This window comes from Pelodiscus sinensis, chromosome 6 (assembly GCF_052426305.1).
Source record: "Pelodiscus sinensis isolate ZL-2025 chromosome 6, ASM5242630v1, whole genome shotgun sequence".
Lineage (NCBI taxonomy): Eukaryota > Metazoa > Chordata > Testudines > Trionychidae > Pelodiscus > Pelodiscus sinensis.
Genome location: NC_143057.1, coordinates 86,381,294 through 86,400,931, shown reverse-complemented (window position 1 = coordinate 86,400,931; position 19,638 = coordinate 86,381,294). Strand labels below are relative to the sequence as shown.

General features: G+C 41.7%; 1 protein-coding gene across 6 annotated transcripts in view; it reads right to left on the bottom strand.

The window, feature by feature from the left end:
• Window positions 1–19,638, bottom strand: part of IQGAP2 (IQ motif containing GTPase activating protein 2) — a 214,712-nt gene that overhangs the window by 24,264 nt on the left and 170,810 nt on the right. For all 6 annotated transcript variants that reach the window (XM_075932302.2, XM_075932305.2, XM_075932304.2 and 3 more), the window contains 13 exons: window positions 16,362–16,526; window positions 15,373–15,515; window positions 14,641–14,811; window positions 12,563–12,646; window positions 11,942–12,013; window positions 10,539–10,608; window positions 9,948–10,156; window positions 8,815–8,964; window positions 6,719–6,882; window positions 5,785–6,009; window positions 4,778–4,918; window positions 4,366–4,450; window positions 1,711–1,943 (listed from right to left, as the gene is read on the bottom strand). In XM_075932302.2, the coding sequence (XP_075788417.2) occupies window positions 1,711–1,943; window positions 4,366–4,450; window positions 4,778–4,918; window positions 5,785–6,009; window positions 6,719–6,882; window positions 8,815–8,964; window positions 9,948–10,156; window positions 10,539–10,608; window positions 11,942–12,013; window positions 12,563–12,646; window positions 14,641–14,811; window positions 15,373–15,515; window positions 16,362–16,526 (1,912 nt within the window). The remainder of the gene's footprint in view (window positions 1–1,710; window positions 1,944–4,365; window positions 4,451–4,777; window positions 4,919–5,784; window positions 6,010–6,718; window positions 6,883–8,814; window positions 8,965–9,947; window positions 10,157–10,538; window positions 10,609–11,941; window positions 12,014–12,562; window positions 12,647–14,640; window positions 14,812–15,372; window positions 15,516–16,361; window positions 16,527–19,638) is intronic.

Here is a 19,638-nt window from a genome sequence, read left to right as displayed (position 1 = left end):
CTGATTACTTTACCTGGCTAGGCTGCTGCACCTGGCCAGCAGTGTCTAGACAAGGGGCTGGGCCCAGATTGCTGCAGCCAGATCATGGCCTCCCCTTCTACTCATCCTGCAGAGTGTGTGTGTGTGTGGGGGGGGGGGGGGGGAGGGGAGTGCAGGGCGGGGGGGGTGGGGGTTGAGGACTGACCCACAGGAAAAAAAAAAAAAAAGTCAGGGACCAACAAGCAAGAAGCATAAAAACCCAAAGAAACAAAAAGCCCTCCTAAAACCCTCAATCCTGATATGGCCCCTAACTGAGACACTTCCCTACCCCTCCCTCCCCACCAGGAAAGTGAAGACTGAGGTTCAAGGCCTCAAGCCAAATTAACACTTTTGAGGTTCCAGGGTTAATGGATTTTGTGGGGGCCTCTAGGCTCTGAGGTGGAGCCAAAAATGAGTTCAGTGTGCAGGACAGATCCTACTCACTAGTAGCTAGGGACGGGGGTGCGGGATCTGGGCAGAAGGTTGGTACAGGAGAGGGCAAGGGTGCAGAGTCTGGCTGAGAGGGGGCAAAAGCAGGACAGGCATGGGTAGATGTCTGGCAGGGGGAGGGGGAAGGAGCAGGCTGGGGGCGTGGGGTCTCTGCTTGGGGGGGTATGAGTGAGGGGGGTGGCGATGCAGGGTCAGACATGAGAGGAAAGGGCAGGGAGCACTCATTTTCTCTCCACACGCTGCTCCCAGCACTGTGTTGAAGGCACGGCCTCCTGCTACTCCCATTGACTGGAATCCAATTAGAGTAGTAGGGAAAAGCCTCCAGGCAGCACCTTCATCCACATGCTGCTACTCCCCCTCTCCTGGCAGGGGGAAATGGCAGCACGAGGAGCCGCTTCTTCCCTGATTGTGCAGTGAGGCTCAGGGCTCTCTCACCACATCCCCACCCTCACCTGCAGGAAGCTGGCGCGCCAATCTTGTGGAGTGGAGGGGCACGATGCTGGAGCGCCTGTGCAAGCTTCACATTGCAGGGGCAAACAAGGGAGCTGCGCTCAAGCTGAGACACACATTTGGCTCCATACTGAGCCTTAGGTTGCTGACCTTTGTGCTAAACAATAGTACAAGTTGAACCTCAGGGACTCCTGGCCTAGCAAGAGCCATGGTCCTGGACGACTACAGATGTTGCTTGACCAAAGAGCCCCAGCCACAGAGGTTGCCAGTGGCTGGGAGCTCAGCCTGCTGCCTGGGGTGTGGATCCGCTGCTGGCTGAGGGCAGGAAGCTCTTACAGTCAGGAGCAGGAAAGCTGCCACTGGCTGGAGATGTGGAGCCACTGATGATTGGGGTCAGGGAAGCCTCTTCTGGTGGGGGACATGGAGCCCTATTGGCCAGAGTGATGCGGCAGCTGGGAGTGAAGCCCTGTCACCGTCTGGGGGCAGCATGGTGGCCAGGCTGGTGACCAGGAGGGGAGCCCTGGGAGAGCCCCACACCTGACCTCTCCTGGTCTGGCAAACTTCCTCCTTTCAAGGCCACTCAGGTCCTAGATCAGAGGGTGCTGGACCAGGGGAATCCAACCCGTATAAACTGGAAATCAAGCATGTTATTTTCCCATTACAGAGCAGGATTACGCATTAATGTGGGTGTAACCTGAACAAAACAAAATTTTATACAATTATAGTCAAGTGAACAGATTAGGTGACCTGCACAGTTTACATTGTATAAACATTTGCATGAGCTTTTCGCACCTGAATTTCTGGTATGTCTGCGACAGGTAAGTATTCATAGATGAAAGGTGTGCACTCTCTCCTTCAAAGAGTTTGTTAGAAGCAGCGTGCTGAAGGACTTTTGCCACACAACCTAAATTCCTCCTCTGGTCGGGGTGTATCTGGCCTCCAGCTGTTATGTCAATTATATCAAAGCCATCAGGAGCAACAATGGCTGGATTCATGTAGCGATAGTACAGGAGATTTCCAACAATCTATAGAAGAAATACTTTTGATTTTTTTTTCTTCCCTGATGTACATTACTACATTCTTAAAAAGCCACCAAAAGACTACATATTTCCTGGTTCAAACTCTATCATCTCTTAGTTTATTTTTTTAACAAAGCAATCTGTGAAAATAATTTCAGATGCAATTAACTAGTTAGCTAATTGGAAAATCTAGTGATCCCATAAGAGATAAAAAGTGTTTTTAGTAATGGGCACTTACACCAGGAGTATATTAACTGGTTTAAAAAGAATGGGGAAAGAGTTTTCTCCCCAAGATTTCTCATTTAATCAGATTTTTGGCCAGGTCTAATTTTTAAAAAGTCACATCTTTTAAAAAAATGTCTAAATATCTGAAATTTTGGATGCATATATTGAGTTATTATAAATCCCCCTCTCATGCAAATAAGATTCCCATTAGTATCCAATTTCAATTGAGTCAAACACTATGGCTGTGTCTAGACTGGCCAGTTTTTCCATAAAATCAGCCGCTTTTCCAGAAAAACTTGCCAGCTGTCTACAATGGCCGCTTGAATTTCTGCAAAAGCACTAACTTCCTACTGTAAGAAATCAGTGCTTCTTGCGGAAATACTATGCTGCTCCCGTTCAGGCAAAAGTCCCTTTTGCGCAAAAGGGCCAGTGTAGACAGCTGAGATTTGTTTTCCGCAAAAAAGCCCCGATCGCGAAAATGGCAATTGGGGCTTTTTTGCAGAAAAGTGCTTTTGTGGAAAAGCGTCCGTGCCAATCTAGACGCTCTGTTCCGAAAATGCTTTTAACGGAAAACTTTTCCGTTAAAGCATTTCCAGAAAATCATGCCAATCTAGTAGTCTATGAGGATAGATATTCGTAACATCTCTGCTTCCTGCTTTTAGGTAGAATAGGAAGTACAGAGTAATTTTTTGTAAAGATTTTAAATGTTTTTGTAAATATCATCAATGAGAGCTGGCAAGAAAAGAGTTTTCCTGTCCTGTGAATATTTGGGAGTGAAGATTCCCATTCAGCTCTACAATGAAACTCAGAACTTTTTCAATTTTTGAGGAAAAACCAGGATGGGCAGTAAAGAGACAAACTAGGCCCAAACAAGTCAGTAGCCCAGGGATCAGGACATTCACATGAGATATGTTTCTGTTCATACTCTGCCCGATTTGGAGCAGGGGCTTCAATGAGGATCTCTCTAAACCGGAGAGAATGGCTTATCCACTTGGCTATTGGTTGATTTTCAGAAACTCCCTCTTCTGTTACAGTAGAGTACTTGACACTATACTAAACCAAGAGATGGACTCCTGACCCTCTAATACTTACTTTCCTTTGGCAGTCTGCCCCAGCCCAAGCCTGGTCACTAAATGGAGAGTTTGGCTTTTGAATTGTAAGGTTCAATCACATGATGAGCTGTGCTGGTCAGTGGACAGGGTAGAGGTGTCTTGTGATTGAATCAGTTTACCGTGCATTTAGGGGTAGTTGTCAGATGTTTTAAAATTTGGTTAATTTATAGTGATCCCACACTGTAGTGATGGGACCAAAGAAATTCTTGTAAATGTTTACTGTAAACAATATTAACTGTATTGTTTATTATTACGTAAAACCAGAATAAATTTAACAGTTGAAATTATTTAAATCAAAATGATTCTAGATAAAAACTAAAAAAACCCAATGTCTTCTGAAGGATACTTGAAACATCCTCAAACTAAATCTTGATTCACTACAATTCTATTAAAAAAAGAAACACAGATATTGACAGTTGTACTGAAGCCAATATATCTAATTAAAGCAAGATGCAAGCCCTGCAGTTGTGTGGAAGGCAAAGAGAATGACTTCACACTGCCTTCTGCAGAATACAATGGTTCTAAAGATTAAGAGAAGGATATCGTGCCAAGAGCATTCTGTAGCACTTGACAGCACACGCACTTCAGTCTAGACAATGTCACATTCTCACAACTTCTACAAGTATCTTAAACAAGCATAGTGGCTGGATTACGATTAACTCACTGTTTGCTAAGAACTCTGCCCAATTGTTTTTAAATAGAATATTAAAAATCACTTGAAGCAATTTGTGATAAGTGTTCTAATTTCACTTCAGCAGATTTAAAATTACCAAACTATGGTCATGTTCTATACAATATCACTTCTGAAGCAAAATTAAGCAAGTAAATATTTCTAGCTTCCTACAAAGTACCACTGAGCTGATTTTCAATGGTGCTGGCCAATTGACTTCTACAAGTGCTGCAGATGCTCAGCACCACTGATTATTCTTTTAAGTCAGGCAATAGTCATACATGGAATTCCTCTTATTCACCCACATACATTTCTATACAAATAGAACTATTAATTCCTTAGAAAGCTTATATGCAATCAATCTCACTTTTGGCATAAGCGTAAAGAATAAGCTGCGGACAGATCACCCTCACAAATCTACCTTTAATAGTTCATCTTCTGTTGCATCTGGGAATTTTTCATGAAGCGAATTCTTCAGAACTTTGGCTATATATCTCATTCCATAACTACATACAGAACAGATGAAAAAAGGAAAATAATGGAAAGACTTAGATGAAACAAACAAATCATTGCATTCAACCAAGATACTGCATTTTCACCACAGACTAACCACTTAACACACAAAACAAGATGATAATGGAAAACCCAAGGATTTACAATATAGATGTTCACTAGGTATTGTATCATATTTGGAATATTGAATGAATATGGAGGAATTGTTCCCTCTGTTGGACAACTAATATTGTAAAGGTAGATGCCTATTTTTACTGAATCCTGCATCAAATGTTACAGCAAATTAACTGGGGTTACCAGATTCATAATTTGGCACTTACGGCATCATAGTGAGAGATGAGAAAATGGACACAAGGACTTTATCAGTTACTGCTCTCAAGCTTTGAATGGAGGACTCCAGTTTATTTACCACTTCTGAATGTTCTAATGCTTGTTCTGTTGTTACATCATACGGCAGTTTACTGCAAATGCAAGAGAGGTATTTAATGGGCTAAACTAAACTGTATACAGCATCTGTAAAGTTACAAAAATATTTTAAAACAGTTTATTTCATGCTACACAGTCTCAACTCTTTTTCAAGTGTATTTCACAGCCCAGATAAACAAGGGACTTACAACATCCTATTCTTCAAATGCATTTAAAAAAATCCCAAACCTCACCAGTATTATCAGTTCATTTCTTTAAAGTGAAAAAAAAAATCCAGGGAAATGATATAAACTGCCCTCTTCCAGATACAAAGAAAAACATATGCATTCTAGTGTGAGGGTTCTTTTATATGCCGAGAGGACAGATGGCTCAGAAGTTAGATGGTTAAACTTGGAACTCGGGAAACAAGACTCCATTCCCTGCTCAGTCACATGTGCCTTGGTTTCCTCACAGCAGTGTTTGAGAATGGGGGTACTTAAGACAAACAAGTGTCATAAGCTGATCTGTCCTTGTGGTTCCAGTCTTTCAGTCAGAGCTGCAAACATTGGCTCTCTGTGTGAATGCAAAGCTCTTTTGGAGTCAATATGGCTCTGTAATGGTGCTGGGTCCAGGTTAGCAGATTTGATTGCAGGCTCTGGGTGTAAGTTTATAAGCTACTTTTAGAGACCTTCACTATGCTACAAAATAACAATACTAGCACTAATTACATCTTAGCAAAAACATATATTAAGCCTTGTTATATTATACTGAAATAGAGCATCACAAGCACACCCCTTAGATGCATCTTCATAGATACTTATGGAAGATACAAGAAGCTTCACTCAAGGAGAAGAGGACCTGACATGAGGAATCACTCAAATGTTAATAGAATGAAGATAAACTATTCTATTTTCTCACTTACCTGGCCTCTCCAGTCTGCATTTCCAGCTGGTTTACCCATGCCTTATATACTTCCACAGGGCTGGTATTGATTAGGAGGGATTTGTCATCCATTATTTCCTTTACCACTGGGGCCAACAGCTGACGCAGAGTGTTCTGTCCACGAGCACTTCGATTGAAGCTGACAACCATCTTAATGACAGTAGGATTTCCAGTAACTATATCCTGTATCTGATCTACTTTGGAACTGCATTAAAAACAAAAATACTTAAATGAACTATAACCCATTTTCTGATTTTCTGTATACAAGTTTCAAAAGTTAGAACATTGCTTAGTTCCTAAGTGGTTCGGTACAGATTAATTTTTATTTGATGACTTTCTTAAATTGATAAATCATTCATCTGTGAACTAAAATAAAGATTAAAATATAGAAGTGGCTCTGACAATGACTGACAGGAATTCATAATTTTAACTAGAACCTGATTTAGGGCCAGTTCTGGGAACAATTTAAGCACATGCCTTCAGTGTTCTGCTAATATGAGCCTTTTCAATTACTGCCCATCACAGAATGAGTCTTTTGCTTATTCCATACTTACAAATTACATTTGTGAAGAAAAATAAAAGCTCTGAAATAACTGCAGAGTCAAGCAAAAAGCAGTAACAAAGAAGCCAAAACAGTTGAACTAAAATACAAGTATTTATCTCCAGGATTAAGTCAAAATTTAATATTATTCAGGCTTTGCTTCTCTAGGTTCAGGGAGGCGCTCTCTGGTAATGTATAAACATTTATAATAGCTTTTGACTGAAAGTTAAGTCCCACTGATATACCACTTTAATTTCCCCACTAACAAATAAAAGTATAGTTTGACATCAAATGAAAAGCAAGTTTAAGAAAGCCTTTGAAAAGCAAACAGCCTACTCCAGAGGAGGAAGGAGGCTCTAGTCAATGTACATACTTTATCTCCTCTTCTAGAGCGGTTTTAAAAAGCTTGAGAAGCAGGTATTCTTCTCGCTGATTGGAGGCATAGTTGTACAAAGTAAAAATGACGGTATCCATGAACTTTGTTGATCTGTTCTGTGGCATCTGGAAAATCAGCTTAGCCAGATACATGGGATTAGTCTAAGAAAGAAACATTATGAAGGGTGATTTCTATATTGCTAAAATGATAAAAAAAATTGTCTCCCTACCTTCACAAGCCATAAGAAGTCTGCTCTCCTTTGAATGGACATTTATTTCTTCCATAAACACTAATAAAAGTTGTGTTTGTACAGATAAGGCCATAGTCTCATAATGGTCACCATTAAAAACTTCACAACTGTGCTTTTGGCCTAATTTTAAAGCAGTATTCACCACACTGAGTAGAAGGCTATTTAACACAAAGCCTAGAGAATACCGCAAATACTGCGGTGCTAGTTACCTGCAAATGTCAATTTTAAGAATTTTAATGGCTACCCCACTGAGTGCTGTACTCTATGAACCACATCTCCACATGGAAAACCAAGTGAAGCCAGTAATAAGCACACATCACTATGTAAGTTGATTTTTTTTGAACAGATAGCCTATCTGAAATATACATTCATAGTAGAACCTCAAAGTTAGCACCTTGGGAACGGAAGTTGTTTGCAACTCTGAAATGTTTGTAATTCTGAACAAACCTTGTGGTGCTTTTCAAAATTTTAAAACTGAACACTGACTTAATACTGCTTTGAAACTTTACTAAGAAGAACAAAAACAAGCTGCTAAAAATGAAGAGAAACCAGCATATAATCCACAGTACTGTATTTGCTTTTTTGTGTGTCTCTGCTGTTGCCGTATTCCTGTTCCAAATGAGGCCTATGGTTGACTGGTCAGTTCATAACTGAGGTTCTACTGTAGCTAATTAGCTGACATGGACATTAAGTGTTCAGAAGTTTTGCCTATGTGCTGTGTAACAGTGTAATCATCATCCACATTGATGCCACTTAGAATAATTACTCAAGTTTTACTTTATAAGGCCATCACATTTTAGAAGTTTTAAATCTGATATTTTTGGGACATCCATACTATGGTGTTTTGCTATTTCACCAAAGATATTTTATCTTCCCCAAAGCTTAGCTTCCTTTGAGTTAAAACACTCCTGATTTTTTTTGGGGTGGGGGGTGGGGGGGATGCATACAGCCTCACCCCTTTAAATAAGAAGTGGGGGAGTGAAACAATCTCTCTGGACAAATATGGGAGTCTTCTAAAGAAAAACTTACCCAAATTCAGATTGGTAAGTGGACAAATGAACAACAATAGACACATCACTTAATAAAATGTCTATTGCCCCACAACTTTTCCCCAAAACACACTAACACGTATTTTCAGCTTCAAAAGATAATTTTCCCACCTCATATTTGAACTATACAAGGTTGAATCTCTGAAATCAGGATTCTCCGGCTCCAGAAATATCGGATATTGCCAGACCAGAGTCCCCCAGTGAGTGGGACTGGCTAGGGTCAGGAGCACAGCTCAGGCTGGTGGCAGCTGGGCCAATGGTGGGGAGCACAGCCCTCACTGGGCTGAGGGCAGGGAGCCTGGGAGCAGGGCTGACAGTCAGGAGGGGAATCCTGACCTCCCCTGGTCTGGGACCACTCAGGTCCCAAGGGTGCTGGACCAGAGAGGTCCAACCTGTATATCTAAATTGAGTTGACAGGTTGGAGGCAGAGGGCAAAAAGGAAGAGACATAAAACCGAGCAGGCTCATAATACTACGGACAGTTGCACGCTTACAAGAATTTCAAGGAAAAGAACAGCAGCAACTAATCTCTTGTACAATTTAAGGACACTGGAGCAGTTTTCTATTAAGGAAACAAATTTAAATTATGCAGCATTGTCAAGTTTGTTTAAAACAATAATCCAATGAACAAAACTTGCTAGCAGTGCTCAGCTGTGGCCCATAGTAATGTATTTACTGTACACACATCTTCAAAGAAATCTCTCCCAATCATTCTCTTTAGAAGAAATGTACATGCTAAAGTTTTGCTTAAGACAAGCTATTTGGGGGAAAATTATTTCCCACTTTTGCACTTACCTGCAAAAGGTAAAACAGGTGTTGATAGGCCTCCAGCTGTTTTCTCCTCTCTTTGCTCAAGCCTTTGATGCCCTGTTTGTCACCTGTCACCATCTCTTCCACCTGATTTTTGCTTTTTTTGTTTAGCTTCTTGCTGTGTAATACCACATCCTGAAGAAATAATTGAGCCAATATACAGATTCTCACAGAAAAATAAAGCAATACGGTACACTGTCATTTCTCAGCCATCTTAAAGACAGGATGTTTTTATATTAAATCCTTTTACTAAATAACCAATATCAACCCTTTAAATATTTCAATCTTATATAGCATTAACTACACAACATTCACAACTACATCACTTTACTCACAGTTTTATTTAGATTTATTAAAAGGCGCATTATCTTGCATCAGTTAAAATTCACAATAAAAATACATTTGACTGTTCAAATCCACAGTCCCTAGCCCGTGAACTCAAATTGGGCTCCAAAACACAAGTTTTGGAGTGGCAACTACCTGATGTACTCCTATCACCACCTCCCTTTTCCAAGCAGTGGGAAAAATTTGCTGCAGGGTAAAATTTTAATGTAGACTAATGTTCAGGGTACCTTCATATGCGTTTTTGAAAATAAACCGCAGCAAACTCTTTACAATGACATTTAAAATTGGAAGTCAGACTTATTCTATTGCTCGAAAGCAGTTTAAAACCACAAAAAATGTCCGCCTGCTTTTGGGTATTACTGCTGCCCAGTTCTATCCAAAAAAAGCTGGTACTCAGAGATGTGAAATACAATAGTAGGAACTAAATGACTCCTACTTTTTCTCCCTATTGAGGCACTGATACTTTAAGAAAAGTTAACTGCAGGCAACAAAGTGGAAGAATAGAAGTGACTGTGTGTGTTTAACTGTTCCAAAGAACAGCAGTTCTCCATGATTGCATGTAGGAATGGTCTGAATTCTCACCAAAAGCTCTTTTCACACTACACCTATTTCTTACATAGGTTATATTGACTGTGGCTCTTGGCATACTGAACAAGAAAGGCAACTGCTTCACTTGTCAGGAATATCCTAACTGATCTTGCATCCCTTTAGCACACAAACTTCCACTGCCTTCAAAGCATTCTCTAGAAATTGTTTTAACAAAGTTTGCTGACCTGCAGAGAGATCCTGTTCTTCACAAGCAGCCCAATCTTTATATCCATCAAGTTCAAGTCTTTCTCCAGTTGTTGACTGGATCGGATTTTTGTAACCACCTCCTCCCTTAACCTTGTTACTTCTAGTTCTTCTTGAAAGTCTAAGTCACTTTGGTCCAGGAGGTAAGCAAATTTGCGCAAGACATTCAAGGGTGGATTTTCAGCACCAACTGTAGTTAATGTAAATGAGCTCATATTAGATTTTTTTTTATTGCTTGGCCTGACATGTATAAACACAGAATGTGTTTAAATATATAAATATCAGTGATTAAAATTATTGTGTCACACATGTCATAGTGACATCTATGGTCAGAATGCCAAACTGCAAAAAGGAGTTTGTCATTGAGAGCAAGATTAGAATATTTTGTGTAACCAGAACTACGTGTAGCAGTTTTGCATAAAATTAACAGTTTAACAAAATGTTAGTATCATTTCACTTAATTGCTTCTGAAAAGCCAAAAATGCAAGACTCTCATTAGAAATCACTAACTTTTGGAATAAGAAAGTGTTCCCCAACCAATTTACACTCAAATGTTTATCAACAGCACTTACTTAGTGTTCTATAGTCCTCCCTCGCTTTGTTTGCCCTAAGAAATGCTTGTATTTTCACAATTTCTCCATTCTGGAAAAGACCAAGACTAAATAAGCATTTTAGAAAGCATTAGACAGTAATCCTCTAACAAGTCATGTTCTACGAAGACAGATAATAAACAATACTACAGATATCTATCAAACACTGGTAAAATTAGAATAAAGTTTGTGTTTTCTAAGTTCTAATGTAATTCTATTAAAAGTCATAAGGAGGAAAACTACAGTATTCATAATTCCAAGAAATACATTCACTTATGCAGTATTACTACAGGTTGGACCTCCCTGGTCTGGCACCCTTGGGACCTGAACAGTCCTCAACCAGGGAATGTATCAGACTAGGGAAGGTCAAGGCTCCCCAGCTGGCTGCCCCACTGATGGCTCCTCTCCCTGGGGCTCCCAAGCAGTGTTCCCTCTAAGTTGCATGACGGCACAGTTTCATTGGCAATTAATCAGCCCCACCCAGTCAGTCAGCTAGCTCCAAGCATGGAGCCCTGAGTCTGACTGGGCAGGGCTGATCAATCACCTGTGAAGCTGTGCATCTTAGAGGGAACACCGCTTCCAAGGTTGGGGCTCCCCACCCTGTTACTACCCTACTACAGCTGGTCCAGCTGAGGGTCTCTGCCCTGCTGCCCACTGGCTATGCTGGGAGTTCCCAGGGGTTCCCCAGCCAGGGTCACCTGACCGCCACCAGCCCTCTACATTTGGTGGTTCCTCACAGTTTCCCAGTCCCAGGCCACCTGGCCACTGGCAGCCCCACTGCTGCCGAAGGTTTCCCTGGGTTCCCCAACCACCGTTGGCCCTGCTGCCAGGGGCTCTCCAGCCACTTGATCCCACTGACAGCAGGAGTTCCCTAGTTGGGGTGGAGGCTCCCCAATCCCTCCTGGCCCCACTGATTATGTGTTTCCCCCACTGGGGCCGGGACTCCCCGGCTGCCGCCTGGCCCCACTGCCAGGGTTCCCCCAGTTGGAGCTCCCGAGCTGTTGCCTGGCCCTCTGCCGCCAAGGGTTTCCCCTGTCACAGCTGCCTGGCCATCCCAGTTATGCGGCTGCTGGGGGGTACCCCCACTGTCACCGGCTCCGCTCCCAGGAGCTCTCCAGCAGCCTGACCCCACTGACATCAGGGCTCCCCAATACAGCCTGGCCCCACTGACACTGGGGTTCCCGTCTAGCCACTGCTGGCCCAGCAGGGACTCCTCAAACCCTGCATTATCTCAGCTGGCTCCCGCTCCTGGGGCTCTTTGGTCCAGCAACATCTATGCCAGACCATGGATATTTCCAGAACAGGGAGTCCCAGATTTGAAATGTTCAACCTGTACTACATTAGTTCTCTACTCAAAACGGGAGTGGGAGAAAGAAGGGCCTTACGTGATCCTTGAAATACTGCAGTCGTTTCTTGTAAGCCTTCCTTGCTAGCCACATTTTGACCCACGATTGAATCTAAAATTCAAATAAAAATCTTAAGAGGAATTGTAGAAGAACTAAGAACAACTCTAATTTTATTTTATTTTTTATAAAACAAGGTTAGATGTCTGCTTGTCCCACAAATTGCATAGCAGGCAACTTCTGGAAATCTAATGGGAGTCACAAACTCATATGATGGGATGACTGGGCTCGGATATAATGGTTAGAACACTGGACTAGCTCGTGGCACTAGAACTCAGGGGACTGAGTTTGATTCCTGGCTCTACCACTGGTCTGTTGTGACCCCTTGGTCATGTCACTTTTTTACACTTGAGCCTTTGTTTCCCAAGGTATAAAATGATAATGACATGACCTTTTTTGCACAGCACTTTGAGATCAGATTAAAAAACCCACACAATATAAGAGCTAAGTATAATTTTTTTATCACCACCAGCAGCATTTAATAAACTGATAGCAGCCCCTCTCCCTAGGTTCCTGGGCTTTCAAGCATTAGGATTCCTCCAACCATAAGTAAACATTCTCCATATAGCCAACACAATCTGCTCATCATAGATGGAAGTCTACCTTTACAATAGCAGCAATGTTGTCTTGAAGCACCTGCAACCTGTCAGTGTAGCTTTTCCTTTGTTTATATCCCTTCCAGGAAGCCTATTTTAAAAAGGAGGAGATTAGTAGCGTGACTTAGTTTCACTACACCTATACTTGGAAAGCCAACAGTTTACATATCTTGTTCCATAAAGAAGCTATTTAGAAGTGAAGAGAAAATGTAAAGGATAGATGTGCCTCAGTCACATCATTTTACATGCTCTCATCCACTCCTGTGGCATCAATAGTCACCAGTGTGCTGATGACTCAAATTCCCCATATCATCCTGTGTGTCACTCAGGCTCAGATACCTCCCAGTCCAGTGCTCTGCAAGCCTGCACTTCTAGGCAGTTTCCAAATCTTATCCATCTCTTCTTCTACGGTGTCCCAAAGCTGCTGTAACCTGTCTCATTGCTGTAATATGTCCAGGTCCCCTTCATCAGTCTGGGCTACTACAGTCACCAGTGTCACCTTCTTAGGCCCATTGAAAACACAGCTAAGACTTTCTTGCCTTCTCTAATATCACATCACTCTTTCAAACTCTGTACTAGTGTTTCTCAACTAGTGGGATGAGTACCCTTAGGGGTACGCAAGAGAAATCTGGGGAGGTACACATCAACACAACTGAAATTTGAAGAAAACTGAATTTTTGTTTTAAGTTGTACAGCGCTTTATTATTTGTGTACTTTTTATACCCAAAAATTTCATTGCCCATCCAGCTACGATTAAGTTGTTTAAACAAATGGGTTGCAATGGTAGAAAAATTTTGTATGTGTCTGAAAATTGTAGGTACTGGGGGAATTTTTTATTTTTTTTTTTGAAAAAAAAGGAGTAATTTATAAAAAGAAGTTGAGAAACACTGGTCGTCTATACCATTAAATAGCAATGCTGGTCCTTGCCTTGAAAAAGACCCTGCCAAACTAGCTCCTTCCCTTTCTTCATCTTATTGTGTTGCCCTTAACCTTTGTTTTACCACTGATGCCCAATCTCTATCATCCACCCATCTGCCTCTCTCACAAGCCATTCACTGCCCACAGGAAGTTGCCAATATCTGGCTAGGGATAAAGCTAATGAGGATTTGCAGTATTTGCCTATGCGGCTTGCATAAACACATGCTTTATTACCGCTCTCCAAATCCTCCATCTAATTTCTGAAGATTATTTCCAAAGAGCCTGCATTTTTCTTTAATGTTTCTGTACAGCACTATCACAAATGAGTCCCAATCCTAATAAGGCCTCCAGCATCACCAGAACATAATTTTACGAATAATGTGAAGTAATAGCAAAAACAGTTTTGATTCATTGCAGAATGCACTCATTCTAGGAAAAAATTAAAAAAAAACCTGTACTTTAATGCTAAAGAGTTCAGTCTCACTGAGCATGATTATTATAGTATATACTGAATAGTGTAAAAATATAAGCCACCAAGTTCAAACAAAAGCACCTATCAAAGTGTGTACAACATGCTCTGTAAGAACCCTAAACATTTCCTTCGTACTGTTTTCAGAGAACAGCGTATTAAGCAAATCCAAGTAAAACTCTTGGAATCCAGGCAGAGTTATTAACATTGAATCTCCCTGTTATATAAGCATATACTTAATAAATTATATGCAAACAGCTTCTGACTGTGGGAGATGAGAGAAAGGAATGCATTTCCTGAGTGAACCATGCCTTGGCAGAGAACTAGATGTTCAATATTGAACTCATTACCTTCCATCCTCCTACTCTTTCTTTGCATTCCCAATTAAACATCAAACAGTGCACAGGAAGAAGCTAGTGATAAGAATCACCAAGCTTCTCAAACTGGGCTGTTATGTACTACAGTTATACCCAATCTATAGCCTTTGTAAACTGGAACTTTGTCAGTTAAACCCAAAGCATTTCTTTCAGTAAGTACACAGCCTTGTGTTTGTACAACAACAATTACATTCTGTAAGTAACAAATGCCACAAAAAGTCCTCTCTGCTAAAGACAGAAAGATAAACACACCCAACGATTGTGTGTTTTTTGCATGGGACAGATTGCACACTCAAAAGACTTTAGAATATATAGCAATACCTGTATTTTGATCACAAGTGGTTCCTGGTTTTGGAGGTATTCTTTTCTCTCTTCATAATTTTTTCTGACTAGGAATCCCCTTGCTAGGGCTTGCAGCTGGAGAATCAGGTTTTCATTAGCAAACCACAGCTGTTCTCGATTGTAATCTGCTGTAACTTGCCCAATAATAGTCTGGCGAGAGATCACACAAAAAGTGTTCAAGAAGCAATCACAAAATGAGAATCAGTGTTATTACCATAAGCATCACCCCTCCCCCCCATTCTAACCCCCTGCCTTTGTAGCCCTCAGTGATTGAGTCCACACTACAGGCAAGCTTACAAGTGGCTCTGATGCAAAAAAGCCTTTATGGATGTGGTTAAGGGCTCTCCTGATTTGGGGGCCTATGTGAAGTGTACAGTATGCAACATCCTAGTAGGACAGAGCACTACTATTCAAAAGTAGATGGAAGGGTACTTATGACTGCATGATGAGAGCCACAGCGAGGTACTTTATGCTATGCTTGAGTTGTCAGCCCCCTTCTAAGGGTTTGATTAAATAGATTAAGTTATACTGTATTTGGGGAATGAACATCCTAAATCCAAGTCAGATTAGAAAATTCCTTTTCTCTTCTCTCATCCTGTTAAGGCCCCAAACAATCTTAACCACTTTCTTTGTATCCAGCAGCATTAAACCACTCATCCCGTGTTGATGCTACAGATGTAGGCAGTCATTTTGAACATTTTAGCACTCTACCTGTATTTCTTCACTGGTTAACCAAGATGTTTTTGGTATAAACTCTTCAGGTGGAACAAAGGAACTTTCTCCAGTTTCCACATTGTAATAATAATCGTATCTGTTCTTCATTAGAAGTTTGAGCCATGGACCTTCATTAGAATCTAAAAGCAATATATGTATACTCAATGTACATTTAGGAGCCTTAATACATTTATAAAAGGTTTTCTCCTCCATCCCATCTCCCCAACCTCTCCTCCCCATTAAAGAATATTTTCAATTGTCTTACATATATTGAAGTCAGCACAAACATTCATCTATCCTCAATTTGGAAAATTTGGAAAAAATATCCTGCTCTATTAACCATACTTAAATTCCAGTGGTGTGGACAACATGGAGGAGCATAGTAGAAACTGGCCACAAATTGGAATCGGCATTTTCAAGAACTGCTGTCCAGATATACTTAGATTTGATCTAGTCAACATGGTACTTAAAATGCTACCATGGTCAGTCTACACACTAAGGGTACGTCTAGACTACATGCCTCTGTCGCCAGAGGCATGTAGATTAGGCTACCAGACCTAGGAAAATGAAGCGGCGATTTAAATAATCGCCACTTCATTTAAATTTACATGGCTGCCGCGCTGAGCCGACAAACAGCTGATCAGCTGTTTGTCGGCTCAGCACGATAGTCTGGACGCGCGGGTGGAGACATCAAAGGTATGTGTCGACCACCCAGGTATGCCTCATCCCAGGAGGCATACCTGGGTGGTCGACACATACCTTTGATGTCGCCACCCGCACGGTGACAGAATAAGTGCCAAAAGAAACCTTAAAATTAAAAACTGGAGATTTAGACAGTTGAGAATCATAGGTGGAGAAAAAAAAAGTCTGTAAATTTCTCCCAACTCCCTTAATTCACAGAATTAAATGTATAGTAATTTCAAATATAAACACATTTGGCTCTAATCCTTCAATGCCATTAAGGTACTGCAGGAATTTTGTTTTACCTTCTTTGGTTTTTAAATTCTTGGCTTTTAAAAGGTTCTTGTAATAGGTTTCAGCACACTCTGGAACAACTCTTAAACCAAACTTAGGAGACTGCAATATATCCAGGATCGGTTGCGAATCATGCTTTTCCAAACACCTGTTAATCATTGAGGTTCCAAGAGCCACTAAACAACAAAATGGCATTTCAGTGTCAGGCATTTTACATACACATACACACTTCTACATTTCAGTGATCTACAACAGTGTCTCAAAATTTTTTTTTAAATAAAAGTACCCCTTTGAAAACTGTAGATACTTATTATTTTTTTTTTTTTAGACAAAATTTTTCTACTATTGAAACCCATTTGTTTAAACAACTTAATTGTAGCTGGCTGGGCAATGAAATTTTTGGGTGTAAAAAGTACAAAAATAATAAAGTGCTGTACAACTTAAAACAAATTCAGTTTTCTCCAAATTTCAGATGTGTTGACATACCCTCCACACTTCTCTCAAGGACCCCTAAAGGTACTCATACCACTGGTTTAGAAAAAGCATTTTCCTGTTGGAGTTCTTGGACTATATGCATGATGTACGTCCACTTTATCTTTCAGTAATCTACTGTCTTAACTAAGATATTTGTAAATGTAACTATTTCAGATAATGTACTCACCATGTACAATGCGAGTGTACCTTATAGTCGATACAATATATGCAAAGCTCTACTGCCAGTGCTGTGCACAGTAGTGAGGGGCTTACCAGGTGCTATTTGCATTTTAAAATTTAAATTAATATTGATTGCGGAATCTGGGGACAAAATCTGGCTGCTTTGTTGAACACACTATTTCTCCTGTCACCTTCCACATCTTGTGCATTAGACTGAAGTAGCACATGGGATTTTCTTAACTTGCACACTTGTCCAGCTCAAAGCTGAAGTATGAGGTTTCCTACCCTGACCTCTTCCCATATACATACATGTTGTACTTCCAAAATCTGACACACTCTGGTCCGGCAAGACCATGGATACTCCTGGACCAGAGAGCCCAGGAGCCTAAGGGCAGGAGAGGCAGCTGGGTTGCGCATCAAGGTCAGCAGCCCAGCTGGGGACAGAGCCCCACAGGAGCCTCCTGCAGCTCCTGGGAGAGTGGGGCCGAGTCTGGAGCGCCACAGCAGCACAGAGTTAGAGTCCCCACAGAAATATCCAGGAGTGTGGGGCTGGGGCCAGTGCTCTGTTGTTTCCCCTGGTGGCCCAGGCCACTGGGCTGCACAGGGCCAGGGTCAGAACCCCACAGCGTCCCCCAGCTGCACAGTGCTGGGGCTGAGGTTGTGTGGGGCCAGAGTCAGAGCTCCAGCCCTGTGGCTGCCCCTGGCTGTGCCCGACCAGAGCCTTGCAGCAGGAGCCAAAGCCTGGGCTGCACAGGCAGCAAGCAGCCCAGCCAGGTTGGGTTGTGGGAGAGAGAGGCAGGATTGCCTGCTGAAGCAGCCTGCAAGCAGTGGGTGATGGGCTGGGGGCTGCTGTTAGGAGGCCTCCCCCCTGCTCGAGCAAGTTCTCTTTTTCAGAACCAGTTCTTGTTCAGGACAATGCCAGACCAGGGAGGTCCAACCTGTATTTCTGTCCTCAACAAAGCTGACCCAGGAGGAACTTGCTGTGTCAGTAACAAAAAGCCCACAGGATGTAAGGAAACAAGGCATCTCCCCAGGTCAACAGGTGAAAACCTTGTGCATGGAATGACAGCTTTTTTGTAAACCTTAGAGAACCCCAAAGAAAAGAAATTCAGGTTATGCAGGAAACAGATCTTTGTAATCACTCTGAAAACAAGCATTCAGTTAAGAGCAAGAAAAGATTATGGAAGAAACCCACAGCAAGATTAGATATGCCACCTTTTCACCAAGTAGGATCCCATTGTTTGTTGAACCTTAAAAACTGAGCTACTTCCAGGTGAACATACCGAGTCTGCCATGCAGCCATTGACTGGCATTAGAATATTAGTAGAGCCCTGCAAATCCATGGACATTCATGGGTATCTACATCTGCAAATGTGGCTATCCATGGATCATTTTTGTGGACACAGATGCAGATCAGGGCTCTAAATATCAGCAGTAAAAACAGAAAATCCAAATAGCAACAGGTTGGTACAGAATACACTTCTGTAGCTGCTGTTCTCTGAGCACTAGAAGTGGAGGCCCCACCAATACATCAAGATGTGGGTTTCCCCTCAACCTCTGTGTCACCAAAGCATGGCTCAGCTACCATTCCTCATCCAAAATTGCATCCCTGTTATTATAATTTACAATTCCTGGGTGCTTTCCTTGTGAAAGCAAGCTGAGACAGATCTCCTCAACAAAAACAGCAACATTGCCCACCTCACCCTTGTCCCCAAATGCTTGGGCTAGGAAGTTAGGTATATGAACATGCTTTATATGATAGGTAACAGTGGCAGTTATACCAAACTTTGCAACAGGCCCTCCTGCACCTAGCTGTAATAGCACAGTGACTGTGCTGAAGAAACCACTCTCTGAACATAGAGTGCTTCTGCACCAACTCTTCAGAATAAAAAAAGCTCCCCCAGGACTGTTTTCACAGTAAGAGTATACTGAACAGAAAAATGTACCAATTCAAGGATGGCAAAAAAAAAAAAAAAAAAGGAAGAGTAGATTCTCAGGTATACTCCTCCATTCCTATAGCATTTAGGATCTCAAATACTAGACTAGCCACAACCAGTTCTTCCCTCTGACCTTCCAATTAGCTCAGATTTGACAAAATGCAGCTGTCCTGCCACAGTAAAATGGAACCTTCATGAGAGCCAAAGATCAGATCACTCCTGCGATGTGAAGTCTCCCAGAACACAGGATTTCTGTGGCTACTAGCAATGTATGCAAAGTATAAAAGACCTGCTTAGCTAGCAGTCCTAGAATCCCCATGTTTTGAGGAAGTTCATGTCATAGGAGCAAAGTGAACTCACTCTTGCCCTGTGACTTACCAAAATATAATAAAAGGAGATGTGGTGAGAGTAGTAAGCCCATTCCAACACCGCAAAACTGTCAAGCTTTATGGACATACGGGGGGGGGGGGGGGGGAGGGGGGGGGAGGGGAGTACACAATTTCTACAAAGTTTTTGTGAATGTGGAAAGTTCCATGTGAGCTGTCATGTTTGCCAAAAATTACATGTTGAGTATTTATTAAACATAAAATTAAAATTTCCACAGATGAGAGAGTAGCAAAAGTATTTTGAACCCAAAATAAGCTTACAACAAAGCTCAAGACTTCTAAAGAATGCAGATTAGGTTCATGTCACATCA